At 38.3% G+C, this 23486-nt stretch overlaps 1 protein-coding gene across 1 annotated transcript in view; it reads right to left on the reverse strand.

The window, feature by feature from the left end:
* The window catches only part of LOC128524160 (potassium voltage-gated channel subfamily H member 7), a 71403-nt gene extending 59766 nt beyond the window's left edge, over positions 1–11637 (reverse strand). Inside the window, exons 1-2 of the mRNA XM_053496556.1 lie at positions 11279–11637; positions 9020–9250 (exon numbers count right to left, since the gene is read on the reverse strand). Of these exons, the coding sequence (XP_053352531.1) occupies positions 9020–9250; positions 11279–11354 (307 nt within the window). The 5' untranslated portion in view covers positions 11355–11637. The remainder of the gene's footprint in view (positions 1–9019; positions 9251–11278) is intronic.
* Between the last annotated feature and the right edge of the window lie 11849 nt (positions 11638–23486).

The following is a 23486-nucleotide window of genomic DNA, read 5'->3' on the forward strand; positions in this document are numbered from 1 at the left end:
CAACACCTTCATGCATCACCAGCTGCTGTACCAGTGTGTGACAGAAACTGTTTATCTAAATTTGGAGCGACTGCTGCAAACATCCGACTGAAGACTATAAATCAACTTTCAAATATACAGGCCACTAACAACTATATCTAATGAAAACATCACCATCATTTTGCAGATTACTAGCAATCATTCATTTATCCCAGATTTCCCGTCACACTGAGAGCCCAACTGTAAGCATGACCATACCAACTTTCACATTCACGTGGTTGTTTACATTCCCTCGAGTCTTTGTCTTGATTCTTGTCCTGTCCGACCACGTCTGATTATTCATTCTCGTTCTATTATGTTCTGATCATTCTAATGTGTTTTGGGTTTCCCTCCCTGATTAATGGTTTGCTGCCCTCATCTCTTTTTGTTCCTTTGCAAAGTAAATGTGGAGGTCCTTTGTATTATTTATGGTAGCATTACCATACTGTATGTCTCTGTCTCCTTTTTTTTTCTTTTAAATCATGAATGTTTACTGGTTTTGGTTTCATCTTAGTTTGTTGTTTACTCATCACCTGACCTTCTGCCTGTTTTGGATGTTTTCCTTCAACTCTATTTTAAATAATTTGCCTAAAATCACCATTAAAATGCATTTTACCTGCATTTGTATGCATCTCACCTATATCACCTGACAGATTACTTCACTAGAAACATGGATGCAGCAGGAAAGCATAAAGGCTATCAACTCCAGAGGTTGACACAAACCCCACACAAATATAATTTTTCTCATGTGTGAAAGTCGGTTAAGGCTGTGGGTTACTGGGTTACTGATCGGAAGATCGGGGGTTCAAACCCCAGCATCGCCAAGTTGCCACTGTTGAGCCCTTGAGCAAGGCCCTTAACCCTATTAGCTCCAGGGGCGCTGTAAGCTGGCTGACCCTGCGCTCTGACCCCAGTTTCCTAATTGGGATATGCGAAAATTTAGCAATTTCCCTCTGGGATTAATAAAGTTCTAATTATTATTATTATTATTATTATTATTAATTATAATGTTTAGGTCACTTTCGTGCACCAATCCAGTATGCCTACTGGTAGAAAACCTGGTCACTCGAGAATATAGCTTTTTAGTAACTGGACAAAATTGCAAGGTTTTCCCGATGGTCAGGTTTATGCCTCAGCTAGATAACCTATATGTCAGTACAGCTTTGAAGAAGCTCAGTAAGGCAAGCTCCAACACCAAGCTCCCAGTAAAGGCTGAATGGACAGCTAAAAAATGCACAGCCCCTACTGGGTGGTCTTTAATGCTGAGCTCCCAGTAGGAGCCTCCAATGCAGTACCAACAGAGTGCAGCCAAAGCTGAGTTTCCAGAAGAGACCAAGTGGGCAGCCTCTTATACGGAGGAATATACTTAAGGTACAACAGACATATACGTAGACATTGTGTGAATGGATGTTAAGGGGCATACTGTAAATGCCATGAATGTGATTCTGTTGTTTTGAGGTTATATTTGCAATGTTAGTTTTTGTTCTTTTTTTTAAAACTCTCTCAATATCATTTTATCAGTGTTGTCTTGTTTTATTGTTTCATTTGTTCCTGTTTGATCTGGAAGGCGACCTTGAGTGACCAGAAAGACGCCTATATAAATAAAATGCATTATTATTATTATCATTATTATCATTATTATTAGTATTATTTTAGGTTTCAAAAACAAGGTTGTCCCGATGTGTTTTGGGTGAGCAAGGTTGCAACCTAATTACAAATATATAACAACATCATCCAACAGATCTTCAGACCAAACCCCAATGCAGTTACCAAATCATTTATGTTTCAATCCAGATAAAATACTATAAAAGTCAGGCAGACACTTTTAAAATGTCCTTGTAAATGTATCTGTAAAGGTCTTGTGATATGGTTTTAAATCCCACACCACCTTCACTCCTCTGCCAGTCTGACTTCACTCCTAAACATGCTTACCCAATGGCCAAACCAAATACACCATTGTTTTACAATAGAAGCAGAAGTAACCAAAGATGCATCATTGCATAAATAATTAATCATGTCCTTTTGGAAGCAACCATCCACCTCTCAGAAAGCACACCTACTGTACAGAAGCTCCAGATCTCATGTATTCCTTCCTAAACAGCCATAATGGCCTCAAAACCATTAACTTATTGTGGAGAATGGAATCTGTTCCTTTGGGTCTGAAACAGTAGAGATGACGGCTATTGAAACCTAGCACCTTTGCTCAGCACATATCATTTGTCCATCATCAGTTCCCTGCAGCAGTGTACCTGTTACCAGCCCATTACCTCTTTAGTGCCTACACACATACACACACTGGTGTCCCCTGCTTTTAGAAGACATTATGTATTATTACATTACCTGTATTGCAGCCACTCCTACAAATGCCATAGAGCTGTGCATCTCATCAACTAAAAGCTATTGCAAGAAAATGCATGAATTAGTAATAGGGAACACCATTGATGTGTTGACCAGCTGTGTGACAGATGGATGAGGTGACTTCATGAGATCAAATGCTTCTTTGGAAAATGGATGCTTGCACAAGTTCCAGCGTGATTCAGCATGTCTAACAGCAGAGTAAAAGAGATGGACAGATTTAACTACTCTCCCCGTTGCTCTGATGCCGCAGATCCCGCTCTCACTCCCTCTCCCTCTCTGTCAGAACTTGGTGTATCTAACAAGATCAGTGGGGCCATTACACTCGAGGAAATAATCAATATCCCCTTCTTTCACTGTCTCTGTACATTTTTGCTCCTCTACGCTCTTATGATCTCTCTCTTTTCTTGTTTTCCATCTCCTTTACACATTCAGCCATACTTTTTGCCTGACACATCACACCTCCATTTCTTCCCTTTGTGGAGCTATAATTCATCATTTATGATCCTAACATATTGTGCCTCCTGGCAGCATTGTGATTAAAGAACCCTTAATTCAGCAACATTTCTAGAGACTGCTGTCTAAAATGAAAATGGCTAAAAAAAAAATAATCTCCCTGTCAGTACAGGTAACCACTGAGAAAGAAAACCTATCCTTCTTAAGCGATTCTTTGTTTGACACTACAACAGCCCATATTTCATTTATGGTAGCAGCTGATTGACAATCAACCTATTTGCTCACCGTCATGTACTAAAGTCTAAGCATGATGGAACAGCAGTGCTGTGTTGGCAGTAGGGAGGGTCAGTGCCAGCACTTGTGAATGACAGCGTGTCACATCTGCATGCGGGTTTGCAGGACTGACTTAATTCAGTGTGACTTCTGCAAGAATTGCAACAGCATCTGTCTTTCTCTTTCTCGTCACACTCAGGATGAGTAGGAGAGCTCACAAAGTACTTCAGAATGACATCTTGCAAACAAGACCTTCCTGGGGAAAAAGTGGAATTGTCTATGAAAAACATTTGTAGGACAGGAGGACGTTCAGTAAGGAAAAAGTGTAAAACGGCAAAGCTCTGTAATGAAGGAAGCATTTAAAGGGGGGAAAATGATAAAAAATGAATAATTGGTTTTGCAAGAGTACTAAGACTTTTTTAGGCTCATGAAAAGCTGTGTCAAGGCCTGCAGGTGTAACGAGTCAATTACGGCAGCTGAGGAGCTGACATCTCCATATGCTGTATAGCGCTGGGTTGTCATTGGAGCCAATTACACACGAACATCTTCCTACCCCCAACCCATGCCCTGGGACAGCTAAACAAATGCTGCTTCTATCTCTCATCATGGGGTCATGACAGCCTGCTAACGTGAACAGCACACCAGGACAGACTCAGGAAGACTGCGAGTATATCGCGAGCCTGCCTTATCGCTCAAGTGTGCAAGGGCTTTATAGTAACAGACAGGGAGCTTGCAATGAGCCATTGATTTAGTCTCAGTGACAAAGGAATTACAAAATTGATTTGCAGTAGACTATTTGTATCCTCATTAAAATAGTGTTCGAGGCCACGGGTGATTTCCAGCTCATAAAGAGAGTAAGAATAGGGATTTATAAACAGGCTTTTCATCTGGAACCCTCCTTACAAAAAAAAAAAAAAAAAAATGCTCTGTATTTTTTGCTAAAAATAGATTCCTTCACTTAACTAAACGTCCATAGTGGCTCTAGAACACTGAAAGTCAGCTGGGAACACAACTGCGATAGGATATCTATTGTGGGGTAGCATGTACTGTACACACACATTCACACACTGATTATTAAACTCGGAATAATTTTGCATAGCCAATCCACCTACTTGTACGTTTGGGATTTTGGAACAAATAAAATGGGAAACCAGGGGAAACCCATACAGACGAGCAGAAAATATATACAGGCAGTTTGTCAAACCAGGGTCAGACAAGGTACTCTGTAGCTATAAGTCAGCAAAGATATCCACTTAGCATTTAGCAAACGATATTCAATGAACAGCGTTAGTTCTCCAGTCTACAGCTTGAACTACAGTGAAGGCATAATACAGTAATAAATGGTTCAATCTATTTATATGTAGACTGACACAAATATTATGCATATATACAGTAATATACATGGCCTGGCAAAAAAGTTGTATTTTCATGGGGCTCTGTATTAGTTTGGCCTGTATTAAGCAAAGAAAGCAACTCTTCAGTACATTATTACAACCTGAAAGAATAGAGATGAATCATTACCTTTGTGCAAGAATTGGAGTTGAACAGAAAAACATGAATGGAGATCACTTAAACATGGTAAAGTTTTCTGATTAGTGAGGCTAATAAAAAAAAAGGAGCTTAACGATTGGACTTTGGATCAATGGAAAAAGGTTGTGTAGTCTGCTAAGTTTAGATTGAGCGTATTTCAGAGCGATGGGCATGGCATGGTAAGAAGGGAATAAAGAGCACATGAGGCGATGAACCCATTATACAGTACATAGTGTCCACTGTAAAAGCCTCTGGAGGCAGTGTTCTGATCTTCATTTGGTCAGGTCTAGACTAAATCTACATAAAATAAAATCAGCTGATGACCCGAACCTACTGCAATGACCAATTTATCCCATCAATGCATTGTTCTAATATGATGGCCCAGACATATTCCAGGACATGGGAATTGTGAGAGTGGTTGTTGGAGCATGAAAAATCATTTTCAATCATGAATTGGCCTCCACAATGCATGCCATAATCAAAGCTAAAGGCAGTCAAACAAAATCCCTGTGTGTGACTTTTTTGGCCAGGTAGTGTACTCAGGCCTGTCTGTCTTCATTGTGCTGTCTCAAGTCTGAAATTGGATTACTGAACCCCCTTATTCATAATTCACATCTTTATGAATAGGCAATGCAAGCTATCCAGCAGTAATGCACCATCAATTGATTTCCATTACTATGGAATTCCATTATATGGTCAAATACTTAATGCCTTGTTAGCCACATGTAATATTTTGTTGAAGTCATGTCTTAGGAAGATTCTGTAAACACAATAATAGCACTATAACAAAGCACGTTCTATTTTTTTCTATCACGCTAGGTGCTTTTAAATTGCTCAGAGTTGTTCCACCTGCCACAGCCAGTGATTATACCTCCACAATAGGGGTGGGCGATATAACCAAAAGCAATTTTCTACCTCGATAACGATATATATCACAATATAGCAATTTGTATCTGAAAAAGCATAAATAAAAATTCAAACACAAAGAAACTGTTTTACATAATGTAATTTTATTTAAACTGTGAATTGCTGGGGTTTGCCGCATTTTTTTACTTTGGCCATATTCGTTTGAATTTCAGATGATAGAAAAGGTTTAATGTGTTGCTCGATTTACAAACCTGCGCGACCCACTGTTTTTTATTTTAAAACTATTTATTTAAATTGTCAGGACTGTTTAATATTGTTTCCGCCTTGCCATGCCTGGTTTGTACGTGCGCATCCCAGCGGGGTAAAATGTATTTTTACATAGACCGGCGCGGTCTATTTCTATCAGCGTAGTGCAGGTTTGTGATTTGAGCAGCGCTGCTCAAGTTGGTTGCGATCCACTGGGTCTGGATATTTGGTCTGTCTACACCGGCTCAATCAAGTGCCACAGTTTCGTCCCACTTTAAATGTGTTTGGCTTCCCATAGAAGTGAATGTGTATTGCGTGGTTACATAACGTGCAACGTCACGTGATCTAAACCACGATTAAGAAGATAGACCAAAATCTTTATCGTTTGACAAATTTCTACATTTTAACCGTGTCTACCGGTATATCGCCCTCCCCTACTCCACAATTGTGCAATGTCTGTTTTATTTCTTCCCCATACATTATTGTTATACATGTCATATTTCACCCTTTCAATAAACCCTTTTCTTAGCTCTGAAGCTTAGAATAACCTACCAGGGAGCAAATACAACTGAACTATTAAAAGATACCTGCTATCTCTACAACTGTGTCTTCGATGTTCGAAACAAGCTGTAGTATCTGGATGGCTGGCTTCTCATAACTCAATGTTCACATTTGATTGCCAGTTTCCAAGCAGAAAGGAAAAATTGGACCAAAAAAGCTTACCCTTTAAGATAAAACCACTAGATTTAGGTTTAGTTCGAAATCACAGGAAGAACATTAAATAATTTTACACTTCCTTTCATGGGAAAATGTATGACAGGCCATCAGTTGTACTGCCATTTTGTATATATGAAGGTGTTTCTCTCTGAAAGCTTATAGGACTAATACAAATCTTATTATATTTAAACTATATCTTACATTATTAGTGACCAAATAATGCTATAAGGTTGGTAGTGGTGTGCTATCGTCACTGAAACTTATTCTGAAAACCCTTAAAAACAGATCGGTGTGTTTTATATATACACTCCCACACACACAGTTGAGCTCAAAAGTTTGCATATCCTAAAAGAAATTGTTAAACATTTCCAATAATTTGGAAAAATATGACTGATAAGGCAAAATATTTTTACTCATTTAAGGATAGTGGTCAGGTGAAGTCATTAATTATCACATAGTTATTTGACTCCTTTTTAAAACCTAATGATAATCGAAATCACCCAAAAACACCTGATCAAAGGTTTACATATTCTTTAATGTATGCTCACTCCATAAACACACAGGCTGACACACACTGGTTAAAATGGCTATTAAGGAAAATTAAGATATTTTTCATCGTCATTTTCCAACAAGGGAAGTTTTTACACCTGTGACTCAGTGTAATTGTAATTAGTGTCTGTGCATAAATGGTCAGTGAGTTTCTCAGCTTGTGAGGTGATGCACTGACTTGACTGGATACTGCACCATAGGGGTAATACAGCTGCCCATGAAAAAAACTGGTGATGTTTTAATAAGAAGGTACATGAATGAAAATGACTTGCATGGTCGGGTTGACAGGAGAAAGCCATCACTGTACCCATGCCACAAAGCCTGCTTGCAGTACACCAGACAGCACCTGGAGAAACCTCACAGCTTCTGGAGCAGAGTCATTTAAGGTGATGAGACCAAAATTGAATATTATGTTTGGAAAGGGGTTAACCAGGCCTACAATGAAAAGTACACCATCCCCACTATAAAGCATGATGGTGGATCACACACAGCGATGGGAGGGAGAGGGGGAGCGGGTCAGTGTAGTGCCTAATCTCATAACGCGCCACCGTTGCTTCCACTGTAAAGCATGATGGTGGATCTCTTATATTTTGGGGCTGTGTGAGCTCCACTGCCACAGGGAAATTTGTCAAAATTGATAGCAAGATGAATGCAGCATGTTATCAAAAAATACAGACAGACAATTTGCATTCTACAGCATAAAAGCTGTGTATGGGACGCTCTTGGATAGGGCTGGGCAATTAATCGGAAAGTAATCGAAATCGACATTCAGAACCTATAATCGATCAAATTTTCCCAGGTCAATTATTTCAATTACTTTCCCTTTGAAAACACTACTGCGTGCGGAGTCACATGACCCCGCTCCGTTACGTTATTCTGCCGTTTCGACATGTCGAGCATGGAGAGCTTAAACACTGAGACAACTGAGCAACAAGAGCAAAAATCTCTCACTTATAATATGTGAGCATATTTACTGTATAAAACTTGTCATTGAACTATGAAAAAATAAATAAATAAATAAATAAATCAAATAATCGTTCATTAATCGTAATCGAGTTAAAATGTTCAATTAATCGAGATTTTGATGTTAGGCCAAATCGCCCAGCCCTACTCTTGGATGTTCCAACATGACAATGATCCAGAGCACAAGGCCACATTGCCCCTTCAGTGGCTACAGCAGAAAAGGGTGAAGGTTATGGACTGGCCATCAGAGTCTCCTGACCTCAATATTATTGAGGCACTTTGGAGTGATCTCAAATGTGCAGTTCATGCAAGACAACCAAAAAACTTACAGGAACTGAAGGCATTTTGCCAAGAAAAATAGGCAGCACTACCACCTGAGAGAAATAGGGACCTCATGGACAATTATAAGACTGCATGCCATTATTGATTCTACAGGGGGCAGAAACCGGTATTAAGAACGAAAAAGGTATGCAAAATTTTGAACAGGGATTATTTCCTCATGTTCCTTATCGTCATGTTTTGTGCCATTCTGGTATGCCGTACATATGAATTTGAGTCCTATGAGAAATAAATTGCCTCATCACTTGTGTCTTCATTAACAGCATACACAACTGTACACACACACACAAACACACATATTATATGTTTGAGGAGGGACTGGCATGAGAATGGATGCTGCTTCCATTAGTGCTAGAGTTATTTGCACTTCACTGCACAAATCTGTAAGAAACCTGCCTACTGACAAAATGAGGCGTTATGAGATGGAATCAGAGGAGCAGAGAGAGTGAGTAAACGAGAGAGAGAGAGAGAGAGAGAGAGAGAGAGACGGAGTGTTGGGTGCTCTTCTGGGCTATCACTTTTTCATACAAAGTGCTTGGTAATGATACCACATTACCATTGAAAGAGCTCTTACTTGAGACATTCCTTTCCCTCTCTGTCATCTGCAAGCTTCCTTGCCGAAGCTTTAGAACCAATTCACATTCATTCATAGATGGCAAGATCGGGTCACAAATTTTTAAAAGGAAACGGAATTGGTGAGACTCACCATCTTTGCGGTGGTAAATGATCTCCACCTTGCGTTCTTCAGAACCCAACAGGGCTTGGGCCACCTGGGCAATGGAGTGTCGCTGGGTTCTCTCCCCATGCAAGAAGTCACACATACAGGGCCTCTGCATAACGTCTGGCCGAGAGAAACCAGTCATCTCACAGAAACCGTCGTTACAGTAGATGATTGCGCAGTTCTGGACACGAGCATTTGCAATGATAAAATTCTTATCTGCAGAGGATATGAAAGTAAGAGGTCAATTTTTGCATCAAATATGCAAATACATTTTTTTTGTTTTGTCATGTAATTTAAAATATTTTTTTATTTCTGTGTGGTTATGTGCAAACTTATAAAATTGGATTTGTGCACATCAGAATCCAACAGACTTACATTTGACTTATTTTATTTGTTTGAAACAGCAAGATCTGGCTTTCTTTTTATTATTCTTAAAAAATAAAAAGGGAGATATTCATCGTGTGATTATTATCCTTTATAAGAAATTTTATCTGTATGTTACAGTATATGTGCTTCCATGACATATTTCTTAAAGGATTCTAAGATAGTCATAAAAGTGCTACGGATAACTTCCAATATGAGAAAAAAAACTTGCCTACTTAAGTATATAGCATAACGTATGCGGTCCATTTTGTTTATAATCAGCCATTTTGGTGCGAGTTAGCTGGAGCTGTTTTGAAACTCAAAAATCAAGCAAATGTAGCCCAACCCATCTTTGCTGCCACATTTAAAGCCACACCCCCAAAACATAAACATGTGCTGGTCAGAGCACCTAAATCCTATTACAAGAGGAAGAGCTTTGTGCAATATATTAAACTGGTGCAATGATAATGATGGTACATTTGATCTTATTGATAGCTGTCAAAATGTGAGAATAACTACCAAATATAAGGTGTAGTGATTTAAAAATTGAGCGTTTGTAAAAACTTTAAAACTTTAGAAACTAAACTTTAAAAAGTTTAGATTTTTTGTGCAATCCAGTTGAATTTCCTGTGTACAGGAATATATTTTGGAATATGTTTAATGTCAAGAATAATTTGTATTTAGTATTGCATGTTGGGTGAACACGGTTTGGCATTTTTGACTACCCAAATCTATCTCTAGCACAAATCCACAACTATCTTAAAACAGAATTTAAAAAGACAACAAGGGACTCCCCAGTGTTGAATTAACACCCAGCGTGCTGAATTAACATTCTATGGTGTTTATATAGCTATCTGGACTTAAATGAACTCTGAAAGGTGTTATATCAACAATGGGGATTTTGCTGTGTATAAAGCTCTGGCACTTTTCTGTCCCTTTCCTCAAGACATAAAACGCAGCTTAGCCCACAGATTGTCTTCATTGCCTCCTTTCCCTTGATACTACTCAAACTTAGAAGCTGGTTTTCAGTGCATTTCAGGACCTTGGTCAGATACATTACCAAACATCCTCCCTTGCGGTCTAATAAACCACAGAACTGCAAAAAAAATAAAGATTTAGTGTTCTGAGCCTGTACCATTTATTTCGCTACACATATAACGATGAAGTACATGTAGTGGGAATTGTTTAAGCCGCTGAGCTCTGTCTAAAACGAAGCCTATTTGCATTGGAAATCGTCTTTCAAAAAGGTACGACCTTACCAACCCATAATGGACAAAAGCACAAAGACTGGACTGAAAAAGTCTCCGCTTGGTCACTTTGCGCCTTGTTTTATGTCACCTTTGAAGCTAAACATTTATAATGTATAATTGTAATGTGCAGTTCATAGAGGAATTTCCAAACTATAGTCACAAAGAGCACTTTTTTAAAAAATGCACGTGTATGCAATGATACAGCCGATCCCGCTGATTATTATTATTATTATTATTATTATCCCACAAAAGCATGAAGGGCTTATCCCAGAGCTATATCTTGACCAAAGTTACTAGCATTACATCTAACTGGGTAATACATAACAAGACAATAAAACAAATGGATGAGAGGGAATGAATGTAAAAGAGCATGTTTTCCCTTTGTGAGTGACTTTGAGTCATTGTGTCCTGCGTTCTGACAAGCTACTCAAATTGAATATACATGTACATGTGCAGGTGCAGTGTCGCACTTCTGATGTATTAATATTATCACTATTATCACTACATTTACATGAACACAGCTACTTTAACAGAATTGGCCAAATCCAACGTGTCTAACTCCTGCACTTTTCAAACAGAACGATGTCTATGAAATTGAACAGAACACTCCGTTCCCCAGTTCAGTACTCACTTTGTCCCTCGAATTTTCGTATTATTATTCCCAGAAACGTGTTTTGCGGCGCCACATGACCTCTTCGTACAGGCATGATTAGAAAAAAGGTCCAAATGCTCGTTCGCTCCTATTAAAAAAAAAACAAAAAAAAAACCGAAAAGTTATAGCCGTTGTCAGATCACGCTCCTTTGGTTTAAACAAATCATGCTAGCTATGCGCTTCCTTCCACTTTGATTAAACACGGCGGTGGAGAGCCGTGCGGTGCATCCTGGGCTTGAACTTCAGAGAAAACAAAAAGCGATGGCGGAAGAGACAGCACGACTGGGATGCGGGTTGAGAAGCATCGCTTTGTGCGGGTGGACTCCGTCCCTCCGCGATGCGCGCGTGAGTGAGAGGCTTCTCTCCTGCGGCTGCGCTCACACCTTCCTACAGCGAGCGGCAGTGAGGGGGGTGAAATCAGGAACAGGGTAAGTCTCCTCCTTACACACACAGCGGTGGGAGGGAGAGGGGAAGGAGGGGGGGTCAGTGTAGTGCCTAATCTCATAACGCGGCACCGTGGCTTCTGTTAGACAGCATACAGTAATAATATCCCCACAAAACGAGCTCAGAGCAAAACTGCAACATTTCTCCCTGCTTTTAAATCTAACGCTTACCATTTCCATAGTACTTTTTTTCCATTTAACTTCAAATAATGCTATTTAACAAACCTAAATTATATCCTAAACACAAAATCAGACATGTAAACACAAAATAAAAGTGTAAATTACAATTTCCCAAACTCTAAGGCAGGTATATATATATAAACAGAATTCTAAGAACATAGATTCTAGGATGTATTGCGTCGCCAAGAATATAGTGACGTCAGTGGGTTCCAAAATGTCAAACATAAATAAAGCCCTTTTAAACTGTACTTGTTACTGGGGGTTGAAATCAATCTTTTGTGCTTTCAATATGCATCCCTTACCTAAAAACAATGAAATGTTTAAAATCATTTAAAAATTGAATCAGGTTTTACAGTTAAAACTGTACTTTAAAAGCTATACTATTGTACAACCACTATAATAGATTAAAGATATATAGCTACCAAACCCTTAAAGGGTCAGCGGCGAAGAACAGGGTTTCCTTTTTTCTCCAGAGAGTAAGAAAATAATGCACAAGGAGCCTTCCTTTTAGGGCCCTTGCAATCATAAGGAGCATCCTTAGGAAGCCAAAAACATAAAAACAAAGTGTAGACGATATGCTTCTTCTAGCATGAAGTCACATGCTTAAAGAAAGGTTTCAAATTCTACTTTTCTTTGTTGCTGTGTTGATCAGAGGAACAAGGAATACCTTCTTCACCCTTACCATGTATCTGAAAAGGTGCAAATTGTGAGTAATGGCAAATTTGCGTAATTTGAAGCTGACGTTACAGATACATGTTAAGATGCATTTATCCACTTATATGCAAAAGATGTCCACTTGCACCAGAGACAAGGCGACGTACCAAATATTTCTAATAAATTATTCAGGAAATATTGGGGCTAAATGTACAGTTTTATATCATAAAAATCCGTTCCTCTACACATTACATATCATTCTTGTGCAATATGTTGCCGTCTTGTTGTGCGTTTTGTGGTAGATCACCGGTTGTATGCTCACGCAGGAATCCCTGATTTATGTTGTGTTTCAGAGAAACCCCATTGTTTACCGTAAACAATGCACAAGTGACTGCTTCTGGTCATGGGCACGTCTCTGCTCTATCTGCGCACAAGCTCATTTGGGCACAGGGAAAAACCATGATTGGGTTTTTCGGTTTACAACAGATTCCTCATGCTTAACCAACAGCTCAGAGGGGAGCAATGCCCGATTTGCCTCTTGCCTGGATATTTAGTTTCAGATCTCAGCTATGTTTTAGGCAGGAAAATCAGGGATTAATGTTGAAGCGTGCTCTGACTCTGTGTGATCTGTCCATGGTACTGATGCAACTGAACCTTTGTGTTGAGGCCTTTTGGAATTTTTAATAATTTTTTTGTTTCATAATATTTATCTTTTAAAAACATGATACGCTTATGACCACATTTTCTGAATCTTTATTGAGTCAACACGATGCATATTTACAGAAAAGTGTCCCACTCCGCACCCGTTTCATGTCAAGATAATCTTCCTCGCTGCTGCTGCGCTTAAAAAATGCAAATGAGTGCAGAATAGAAAGTCTGTCTGCCTGTAACATCTGTCCCAGTATTTCAAAGGGACTGAACATCCATCTGCTCCATTCAGGAAAAAACAGGGCTCAGGATTGTGAAGCACGAAGATGCAAGCAACAGCAATCTTATTGTTGAATGAGCTTTCTCCTCCTGTCACTGTCTTGGCTGGCAATTATATATATATATATATATATATACACATACACACACAGTACAGTATATACACACACATACATGCATACACACACATAAATATATAATGTCTATCACTTTGCAATTATTTGGCAAAATTATATGACAAATAAAAAATCTAATTTGTCAAATAATTGCAAAGTGATAAATAATTAAAAACAACAAGATTATGTATAAAAAATGACGTTTGACATTATTACTAAAAAATTAAGGTTACAACAGTTTACATAAATGTAAGTGAAAAGTATCAGACTGCTTTTATGCTTCCAGTACCTAAGAGTGTGCAACAAAAGTGGAAATATATGGAAAATGAGAGTACAAAGATTGTGGGCAAACTGGTTTTATATATATATATATATATATATATATATATATATATATATACACACATACATACATACATATACACACACACACACACACACATTTTATTTCTTTATTCATCTTTTTAAAAGTCTTTTATTGGCCAGTAGTATTCAAGGTCTTTAGTATACATCTTAAATACATGCTTTATTAATATAATCTTGTATGCTAGATGTCCACACCATTAATCAGACCAAGAGAAATTCTGCTAATGAGAAATGTCTGTAAATCTGTGATCACATTATGGATTGAGTATAAAGTGTGCTCTGTTTTAGAGAAAATGTACAAAAGGTACCAAAGGGATGGGGATAGGGCCCATGCTCTAGAAGATTATGATCCAGAGAAAGAAACTATGCAGGTGTCACTTAGACTAAGTCCTTAGAGCTCTCACACTTGGCCTCCTCTGAGAGGGGAAGTGCTGGAAGAGACAGAATGCCCTGGGTGGGAGAAGTTAAATAATTTCCCTTACCATTTGTATCTTAATAGATGAATATAGCTCTGTCAGAGGTGAAAACTGACAGACAAGGATTATTATCTCCCAAAATGTTGTATCTTACTGTATGTGCTTCATGCTTAGAGTAAGCAGTACAAAGCTGTACCAGACATTTCAAGGCAATAATTGGACTATATGTCAGTTATTTGATAGTTCATGGTCCTGTAGCCATAAACACAAGAAAAACTCTTATAGAAAATTGTGTTGGTGTTTGCAGTGTTAGGGGAATCACAGAAGCTATCAACTTCATCAAACACAGAAAATGAAATGAGAACCACTTTCCCTGGTGAGCAACACAGAGCTTGACTTCTCAGTTCCATCACTGTAGTGCCAGTCATGTTAATGCATGAGAGATGGCAGATTCGAGGATGTTTGGGGAGCTGGAATTCTCTCCTGACATGAGATGAGACTTGCACAGAGAAAATGAGTGATGCCTCAAATACTGCTGTCAGTCACGCCCAGACTGAATGAGCAGGGAGTAAAAGGAAATGTATGCCATCCAGTACTTGTATGTCTCTGTGTTTTTGCAGTGACCATTAAGTGCAGATCCCTCAATATGGCTTCCAGGCAGTGCAATATTTGCCTCTGGCTTTACAGATTTGTCTGTGCTTTCTTATTAAATCACTTTCTGGCCACTCCTGCATTTAGCCAATTATTCACACACACACACACACACACACACACACACACACACACACACACACACACACACACAAACCACGTTCATCACATAAAGTCTTGTATGTTTTCTTCATGCACATTATAGCCAGTAATAAGTAATAAGCCACTAACAATAACTAAACTATATTGAAAGCCCTGAATTGATCAGATTGAGGTATTGTAATAAGAGCAGATGTTTAGAAGATATAGGGAAAGGTGAAGTACTGTGACGATATTGGCTTATTCCACTTAGGAATAGGTCAAAGGGCAGAAGCAGAAGGTCATGTGCTCGGTAGCATCCTTTCTGCTCGTAAATCACATTTTAATATGCACCACGGCCCTTTATTGACTTATTAAACACTTTTTTTTTTTTTTGCCCCAACATCCAGGTTACTTGTTTGTGTGTATGAATGCACAGATATGTATAAACTTAGTTATATTATGTAGCTGTCTACAATTATGAACACTTAAATCATGTCTAGTCACCTGCTTTGAATGTCTGCACTGCTTCATGCTTAATGATTTCTTTTGTACAACCTGCATTAATGCTGTTCATACAAACCACACACTCTATGATGAACAAGCTCTTATCATTACATTACCTGTATAGAGTGACTCTCTACCATATCCTTGACTTACCGCGTGATTTGAAAAAAGCATATTAAACATGGAAAATATAGAAATCCATTTGAGAGAAACTCCAGAAATGTAAAAAGAGATGCACTGTGCATGGACAGGTGAGTATTTGCTGTACAGTATATCAATGTGTATGGTATTACAGGTGACGTCTTATGCAGTCTTTTAGAGAATAATGAAACTTGAAACTCCTGACCCTATTCATTATGTGTAGGACAACAAGGTTGGCTTCAGTGTGAACAAAAGGAATGACAGGAAGGACCATGAAGGGACAAAGAACAACTGTGCTCTCAACTGCAATGTGCTGCAAATACTGTATAATCATCTGTACTGCACTGGGCTGCTTGGGCTCATCCATTATCAAGTTATCACTGGCCCATACATCACAGCACTTACTCTGCCTACAGTATATTATATGGGATAGTGTCAGCTACAAGCATGCACATAAAACCCAAGAATGGTTTGTCACATAGTGTATCTACACATAAGATGTTTAAGACCTAAGACAAGATTCTACACACATATATATATCACTATATTCACTAACCACAATCCAACTAGTGATGGAAGCTATAAGAATGAAATCTTGAATCAAATGACCCAAGACTTCTTGAGGTGTAACATGGAACATGTCAAGACATTACCTGTCAGGGATAGATCCATCATTCTATTTTCCCCATTCAGCTGCAACATGGGTGACCCCCCCCTCCAATTTTCTCGCCAATTTAGTCACCTACCAATACACCAGCTCCCTTCTGGGGCAGATGAAGCCTAACACATGCTTCCCCTGGGACACATGAATCCTGCGAACAGCATCATTTTAAACTGTAGCTTAGGTTGCTAACAGTGCAGCATAACAGATATCTGCCCTCTATCACATATGTGAATTCACAATAATCCACCATCTTCCAGTGATGAAACAAACACATAATGTACAGTATATGTTGCACCTCTCAGGATACCCATGATGTGCTTTGTGGTTTACAAAATTGTGTTACTTTGTGGTCAGTCTGTATGACCATGCATAGATGTAATTTTGATCAGATTATTTCCTTTTGATTTGTAAAATTTTTATCAGTTTTTAAAAACATTTTTTTTTATCATTTTAAAGATGAGGCACATGGTAGAGGAAATTGTGTTTCCCAGAAGGTTGTATTCTGTAAATACTATATAAAAAAAAAAAAGAAAAAAAAACCTATAAGAGTGTCTGTGAGGGCATGCTTCCAGTTAGACAGGTAACTCAATTGTTCTTGCATTTGGTGGAAGAGACATGTAGAAGAGGCATCACGAATGTGAAGTGGAGAAGATTCTGCTGTGCAGAGACACTCCGACTGAGAGCGAGCCCTAAAGTGCCATAAAGTGATCTCTCCACTATAGACACTTACCACCTCCCCATTTATTGCAGCCATGAGGATAATTTCCACAAACCCATCCTCTCAGCTAATAACACTAACCACAGGGAGACAGACAGAAACGGACCATCCACCAAAGAGAGAGCGAAAGAGAGAGAGAGAGAGAGATTTACCTTAGAGAGAGTATAATTTGATATACTGATATATTAAATATGAAACTTTGTGAAACCATAAGCTTTTCGATGGTTGTGATGTACTAGGAAATTACTGTTTATCAGTATTAAATAGGGTACCTTTATTTTTAAACGCATATATATACAATTTTTATTCTATACCCTCAGCAAACATACCACACATTGTTTCAATAGCTCAGACTGTGGTGTAGTAGTAGCAGGGTGTGTTTCACGGGAGACAATGACATCACAGTGACAAGCTTGTATTTCTGTATGGATATGAGAAATTTCCCTAACAAAGTAGCATCCCTCAACCTTTGTCTTACCTCAGCCATTCACTCACTTCTCTCTCTCTCTCTCTTTCTCTTACACACACACACACACACACCCATACACAAATACACATGCACACACACAGGGGGAGAGAGAGAGAGAGAGAGAGCGCACACACGGTGGATGGCCTTAGGGTTTGATTTAATGCAAAAGTGCCATCTGATTTAAAAACAGCAGTTATGATATTCCAGAGGCTTTCTTGGTTATTTTTGGCCTCCTTTGTCTCTCTCATAATTTAAGGATTTCTGGTACAGTCAGAGAGAGAGAGGGAGCGAGAGAGGTCCGTTTCTAAGGGAAATACAGTATACTTCTTGCGACTGCTTTCTCTTGCTTATTTTGAAAATTCAGTATTCCCCTGTGACTGCCTGCTGCTTCCCATTCATTTCTCCCTTAATCTGGGTGAATGTGGAGCAATTTTTCTCAGCAGGAGAGAGAGAGAGAGTGAGCGAGCGAGAGAGAAGTGCATAATCCAATTCCAATGGCCTGCACAATACAACCAAGCTGAGCTACTCACTCTGCTGTAGAGCATTACCTCCCTCTCGCTGTATTACACCGCTCATTCTCATTCACTCCCTGAACTATACCCCCCTTTTTTACATTTTAACCAATTCTTCTTCGATTTCAATTCTCTCCTCCTCCTTTTGGTTCCTTTGTAAGTTCCAACCCCCATTTGTAATTAAATTTTCTTTCGTTCTTTCTCATTTATGCTCACACTGATTAGAAAAGCAACCCTTTTTTTTGTTCTCTCAAATCCTTTACATCCCTTCATCCATTTTCACTTCATGCACAAGGTTTACACTTAACGACTGAAATTAATGTATTTATTCCAAAACTAGAATGTCTCTTCTGGCAGTGGTCTACATACAGTGTAGAGCCCTGAATACTTTATGTTCTCATAATCCTATAAAATCCCAAAATGCCTAAAAATCTGTATGTAATTTAATCCTAGTGACAGATAGTCTTTTTTTATTTGTAGACACGTCAGGGCACCATGTACAACAACCAGCAACTCAAACCACTTTATTGTCACGAGTGCTGACATTGTTCGGAGGCCATGCTATATAATGTTCCCCACTGCACACATTTTTCCACTCATTTGGAGAAGGCACTACCAGATTCAAGTGCTTCTATCTATAGGGAGATGAGCATAGGTCCTGTGGGAGAAGGGCGCAGTGCAGTCTTGCTGACACATTGATACTGCCCATGTATCTTGTCACCCTTTTCTTTCCTTTTTTCCAGTCTGCCTCTTTTTTGGTGGAGGTGTGTGCTGGTGAAGACACTCTCTATTTGACAGTCCTCAGTAGCGATATCTCTGCAGGGCTGCATGTCCTACAGAGTGAAAAAGCATGTGCACACTTCACATAACTAATACACTGTTAAAATGTAATTAGATTGCAAACACCCCTAAATGCTATTGCAATTTAGGCTGCATGCTGAGAAACAAAGTATAGTTAAGACTTGAGACTTCTTACAACAGTTTCAGTTGACTGTGCATGATTACTTCCTCTAATATTCTATTTAAATGTTTGTTACAATAAAGATCCTATTACTGTAATGGCCAAGTGAGCTCAATGAAAATGAACACTTGCAAAAACACCTGTGCCACTTTTGCAAAAAATATATTCATCTCTGGATTATGAAGACATAAGATTTCCGTGTGCAGAACAGTGATTGGAGTCTAAATGAGATTATATGGAGGATTATGAGTATATGGCTTCTAGCTCTGTCTGTAGATAGATGAGAATATGGCCAGCTTTCATGGCTTCATTGATTAAACATCTGAATAAGGCAGTGAGGAAGAACTATATGGCCATGAATCCCCTCCTATGCACTGACCCACAGTGCTCTGCTCATAATGAGGGTCTATATATAACTCTGACATGCTGTGTAATTTTTCATGATAAGAAGTTGCCACTGTGGCTAATTCTTAAGCATGAGGACAAATTTTCTAGCAAATGGTGTGCAGTGTATAAACATGGCATGTCTTTCTGGTGTTGCTCGGTCTACTAGTTCCTAAAATGTAAACTTTGTGTTTTATTCACATTTAAATATTTGCATGCTTGGAGTATAGACCTGATGTCTTTTAATCTGTCTACCTCGAGAGGATGGAAAATCTAAGAACAGCATCCCACTGGGAAGTTTGACAACTAAGCAGATTCATTAAACCTTCCACTGTGCACACAGGGCACTCGCTCACTCTCTGTGTGTGTGTGTGTGTGTGTGTGTATGGGGGTGTGTGTTTGCTCAATGGACTTACCTCACGCTTCTCCCTGCCTGTCTAGGCCTCTGCCATCACATGTAACCATAGTAACAGCTACCACCCCAGTCTGCTTTTTCTCAATGTAAATGGTCTGTGTTTCAAACGGGCCCTAGAGCCACATTAACGTACAGAAAGGCTAAGACATTAGACAGCCCACAGAGTCATGATTCAACAATTAATGGTGCTGCCACTGTTTATGGTTTATGAACCAGCATATACTGTACAGTATGTGTTTTAATGCCAGTATTTAAGAAGAAACATTAGACAGAACGAGAAAGGATATTGCAATGAAACTCATGAATAGTATAATGAGCCTTGACATGAGGCCTCATTTAATACTCAGACTGAAACCAAGTGCAAGCTTCGAGGTCAAAACTGTTTTTTTCGACTAGTCAGAGTAATGAGTGTATTAATCAGAATACACACACACACACACACACACACACACACCCTCTTTCCCCTCTCGCTTAGCCATGGTCCTCAGGAGGGTACTGTGGCTGTGCTTTGTCTGTCTCCACAACAGCATGTCTGGCTGGCAGCCAAGACCCATCTCACCGATCCATCTCTCTCTTTGTTCTCTTTGAATAGAGATTTACCTCCTTCATTTCATATTAACCAGCAATACATCTATAGAATTTGTTAACATTCTTGTCATGCTAGCTATCAATATTGTTATTAAGTTTCTGTTTGTTTAAGCATATTTTTCACTCATCATTTTTTATTGAATTGATTAAAGATATTTGACAAGACCAATGAAATAAAATAAATATTTCAAAAGATAATTAGTTGTTCATTAATTTAATGACTGGGCTGTAAATTCTGTGACTGTATTTTAAGTGTAATTTGACTGGTGTAGTTTGTCTGATTTATTCAAGCATTAGACTGTGGCATTAAATTGTGGTAGCTTTGCTGGGACGATTATTACAGTAGAAAAAAATGAACTCATCAGAATGAGCAGTTGGTGTTTTAGCTCTGCTTGGGATATTAAATGTGAATTGAAATATAATCAAACCTACTATACAGGAAAAAAGACCGCTACTGCTGATGAGAATTTGTTACAGGATGTCCTCACTAATGTTGCAAATCACTGAATCAATGAAGACTAATTAGTTTAAACAGAATGATTACATGTTGGTAATCTGCATTCTAATCTTATGAACCACTGCCTAATTACATTCTCATGGCTTGGTGAAGAAAATCTTTTTTTGATGGTGACAAAGATTCTTGCTGCCCTCTTGTGGATGACTATGTTTAATGCCACTGAATTGTAACTATCAGTAGATTTATTTACATTTTTACAGAATAATAATTGATAAGATTAATAAGAACTGTGAATGTGTAATTGTGTTTTTTGTTTGTTTGTCTTAAAGAACCTACACATTTGTACAACTATGTAATTTTTTTTCATCCTAGACTACAATCTATGTTTATTTCTATGTTAATGAAAGTGGTAGGGAAGCCTAAAAAACAAACAAACATATAGACACATAGCAACAAAATAATCATATGGCAGCAAAAATAATCTGCAGATTTTTCTACTTCCATATATGAATCCTTTGCTTTTCCTCTCACAACTCGGTACACTTTAGTTTTTATAATACAGTAGTATCTTATAGGCTTTTTTTGTAAAAAGAAAAAAAAAGAAAAAGAAACAACAAGTGAATGTAAAAAATAAGCAGGAGTACATCAGCAAGCCTGCCAAATAACATGCAATGAGAAGCTAGAGGCCTTATATAGAGTACCACCAGGTGCAGCTCATCCTCCAATTACACTAATTAGATACAAGGTTACAAAAAAGACAAATAGCAAACATAATCCACACACTCTTAAAGGGTTATATTCGAGGATGGTTATTTTGGGGGAGAAAACTGTTAAGGGTAATATCACACAATATGTCACAGGACATCATTTATACCAGTGGCAATTAAACGCTATAACTCCTCCCGCTTCATTCGGGAGCTGTCATGACCGAATAATCAATAGAACTTTATTATGCCCTGATGCATTGTGCAATACCATCACAATAACAATATCACATGCATAATCACTTATTATACAATATTATAAAAATCGTGTGCAATATTTATATACATATGGTGTGCAATATTATTACTATTCTATGTGCAATATCAAATATTATGTCCAATATAAATCATGGTGCAATAACATAATGGACAATACACTAAAAGACACAATTCTGCACCTTTCTGTACAGTTTGTAGTATATATATATATATATATATATATATACTCAGCAAAAAAAAGAAACGTCCTCTGACTTTCAACTGTTTTTACTTTCAGTAAACTTAATGTGTAAATATTTGTATGAACACTAAAAGAGGCAACACCATAAGACATAAACTAAAAATGTTTCACAATGTGTCCCTAAATGAAGGGAGGCTCAAAATCAAAAGTACCAGTCAGTATCTGGTGTGGCCACCAGCTGCTTGAAGTACTGCAGTGCATCTCCTCCTCATGGACTGCCTATTGCGGACAGCTGAGCACTGATGGAGGGATTGTCTGTTCCTGGTGTGACCTGTAGCTGTTGTGGCCATCCTGTACCTGTCACGCAGGTGTGATATTCGGATATACCGGTCCTGTGCAGGTGTTTACACGTGGTCTTCCACTGCCAAGGAAAATCAGCTGTCCTTTTTTTTTTTATCCAATCCAGAAAGAAATAGCTGAAATATCTAAACCATGGCTATGCAGGTGGTGGAATCAACATAGTTTTTCATTCCATAAATATCTGGAAATTCTTATGGATTTTCTTTTTAAAATCTGCCCCTAGAATTAGGAGTTATACACATCTACACATCTACAGTACCAACTGATAGTGACCCGGTAGTGAGGTTTTACTCTTCCAACCACAAAATGTATTTATTCAGATTTTAAACTTTCCCAAGTGATTAAATATCTCACCCACACACATGGACAAGACCATGAATATCATCTTCTGTAAAGAACAAACAAACAGCAAATCAAACAAACCAAAAAAATCATACATTTCCTACAAACATACTGTAGTTGGAAGCTGCTTTCTTTCTGTTCAATATGAGAAATACTGTAAATACTGTAAAAAAGCTAAGGACTGTGCTTGTCAAAATGTTTTTGATTTATCATTTTTATAATTTCCAGACAAGTATTTATTATTAAACAAACAAACAGACAAACAAACTTTAAAGTTGACTGTGGATGTTGTTCCTAGCCTTAGGACAGCATTTGCTAAAAACTAATTTACAAGAAGGTGACACCCATTCCATTCCATTTCATTTAATAAGTTTCTTATAAATTCCTTATAATATTTTTATTTGATATACTGTACACTTAAAACAAATTATTTTTAATAACACTATCTGGCCTTATCCAGATGAGACTGGCTTCTCTTAACATTTTTACTTTATGTTGTCTAGGGTAATCATTTCTTGTAACTCTCACATATGTTAATTAGGGTCAAATTGTATAGTATGCCTCCAAAGTCTTCATACATGGTGGAAACTGACACCAACACACACACACACACACACAAAACTAAATGTAACATTGTTTCCAAAACACCCTCTACATGCCCCCCCCCCCCCACT

This window comes from Clarias gariepinus, chromosome 5, assembly GCF_024256425.1.
Source record: "Clarias gariepinus isolate MV-2021 ecotype Netherlands chromosome 5, CGAR_prim_01v2, whole genome shotgun sequence".
NCBI classification, from domain to species: domain Eukaryota; kingdom Metazoa; phylum Chordata; class Actinopteri; order Siluriformes; family Clariidae; genus Clarias; species Clarias gariepinus.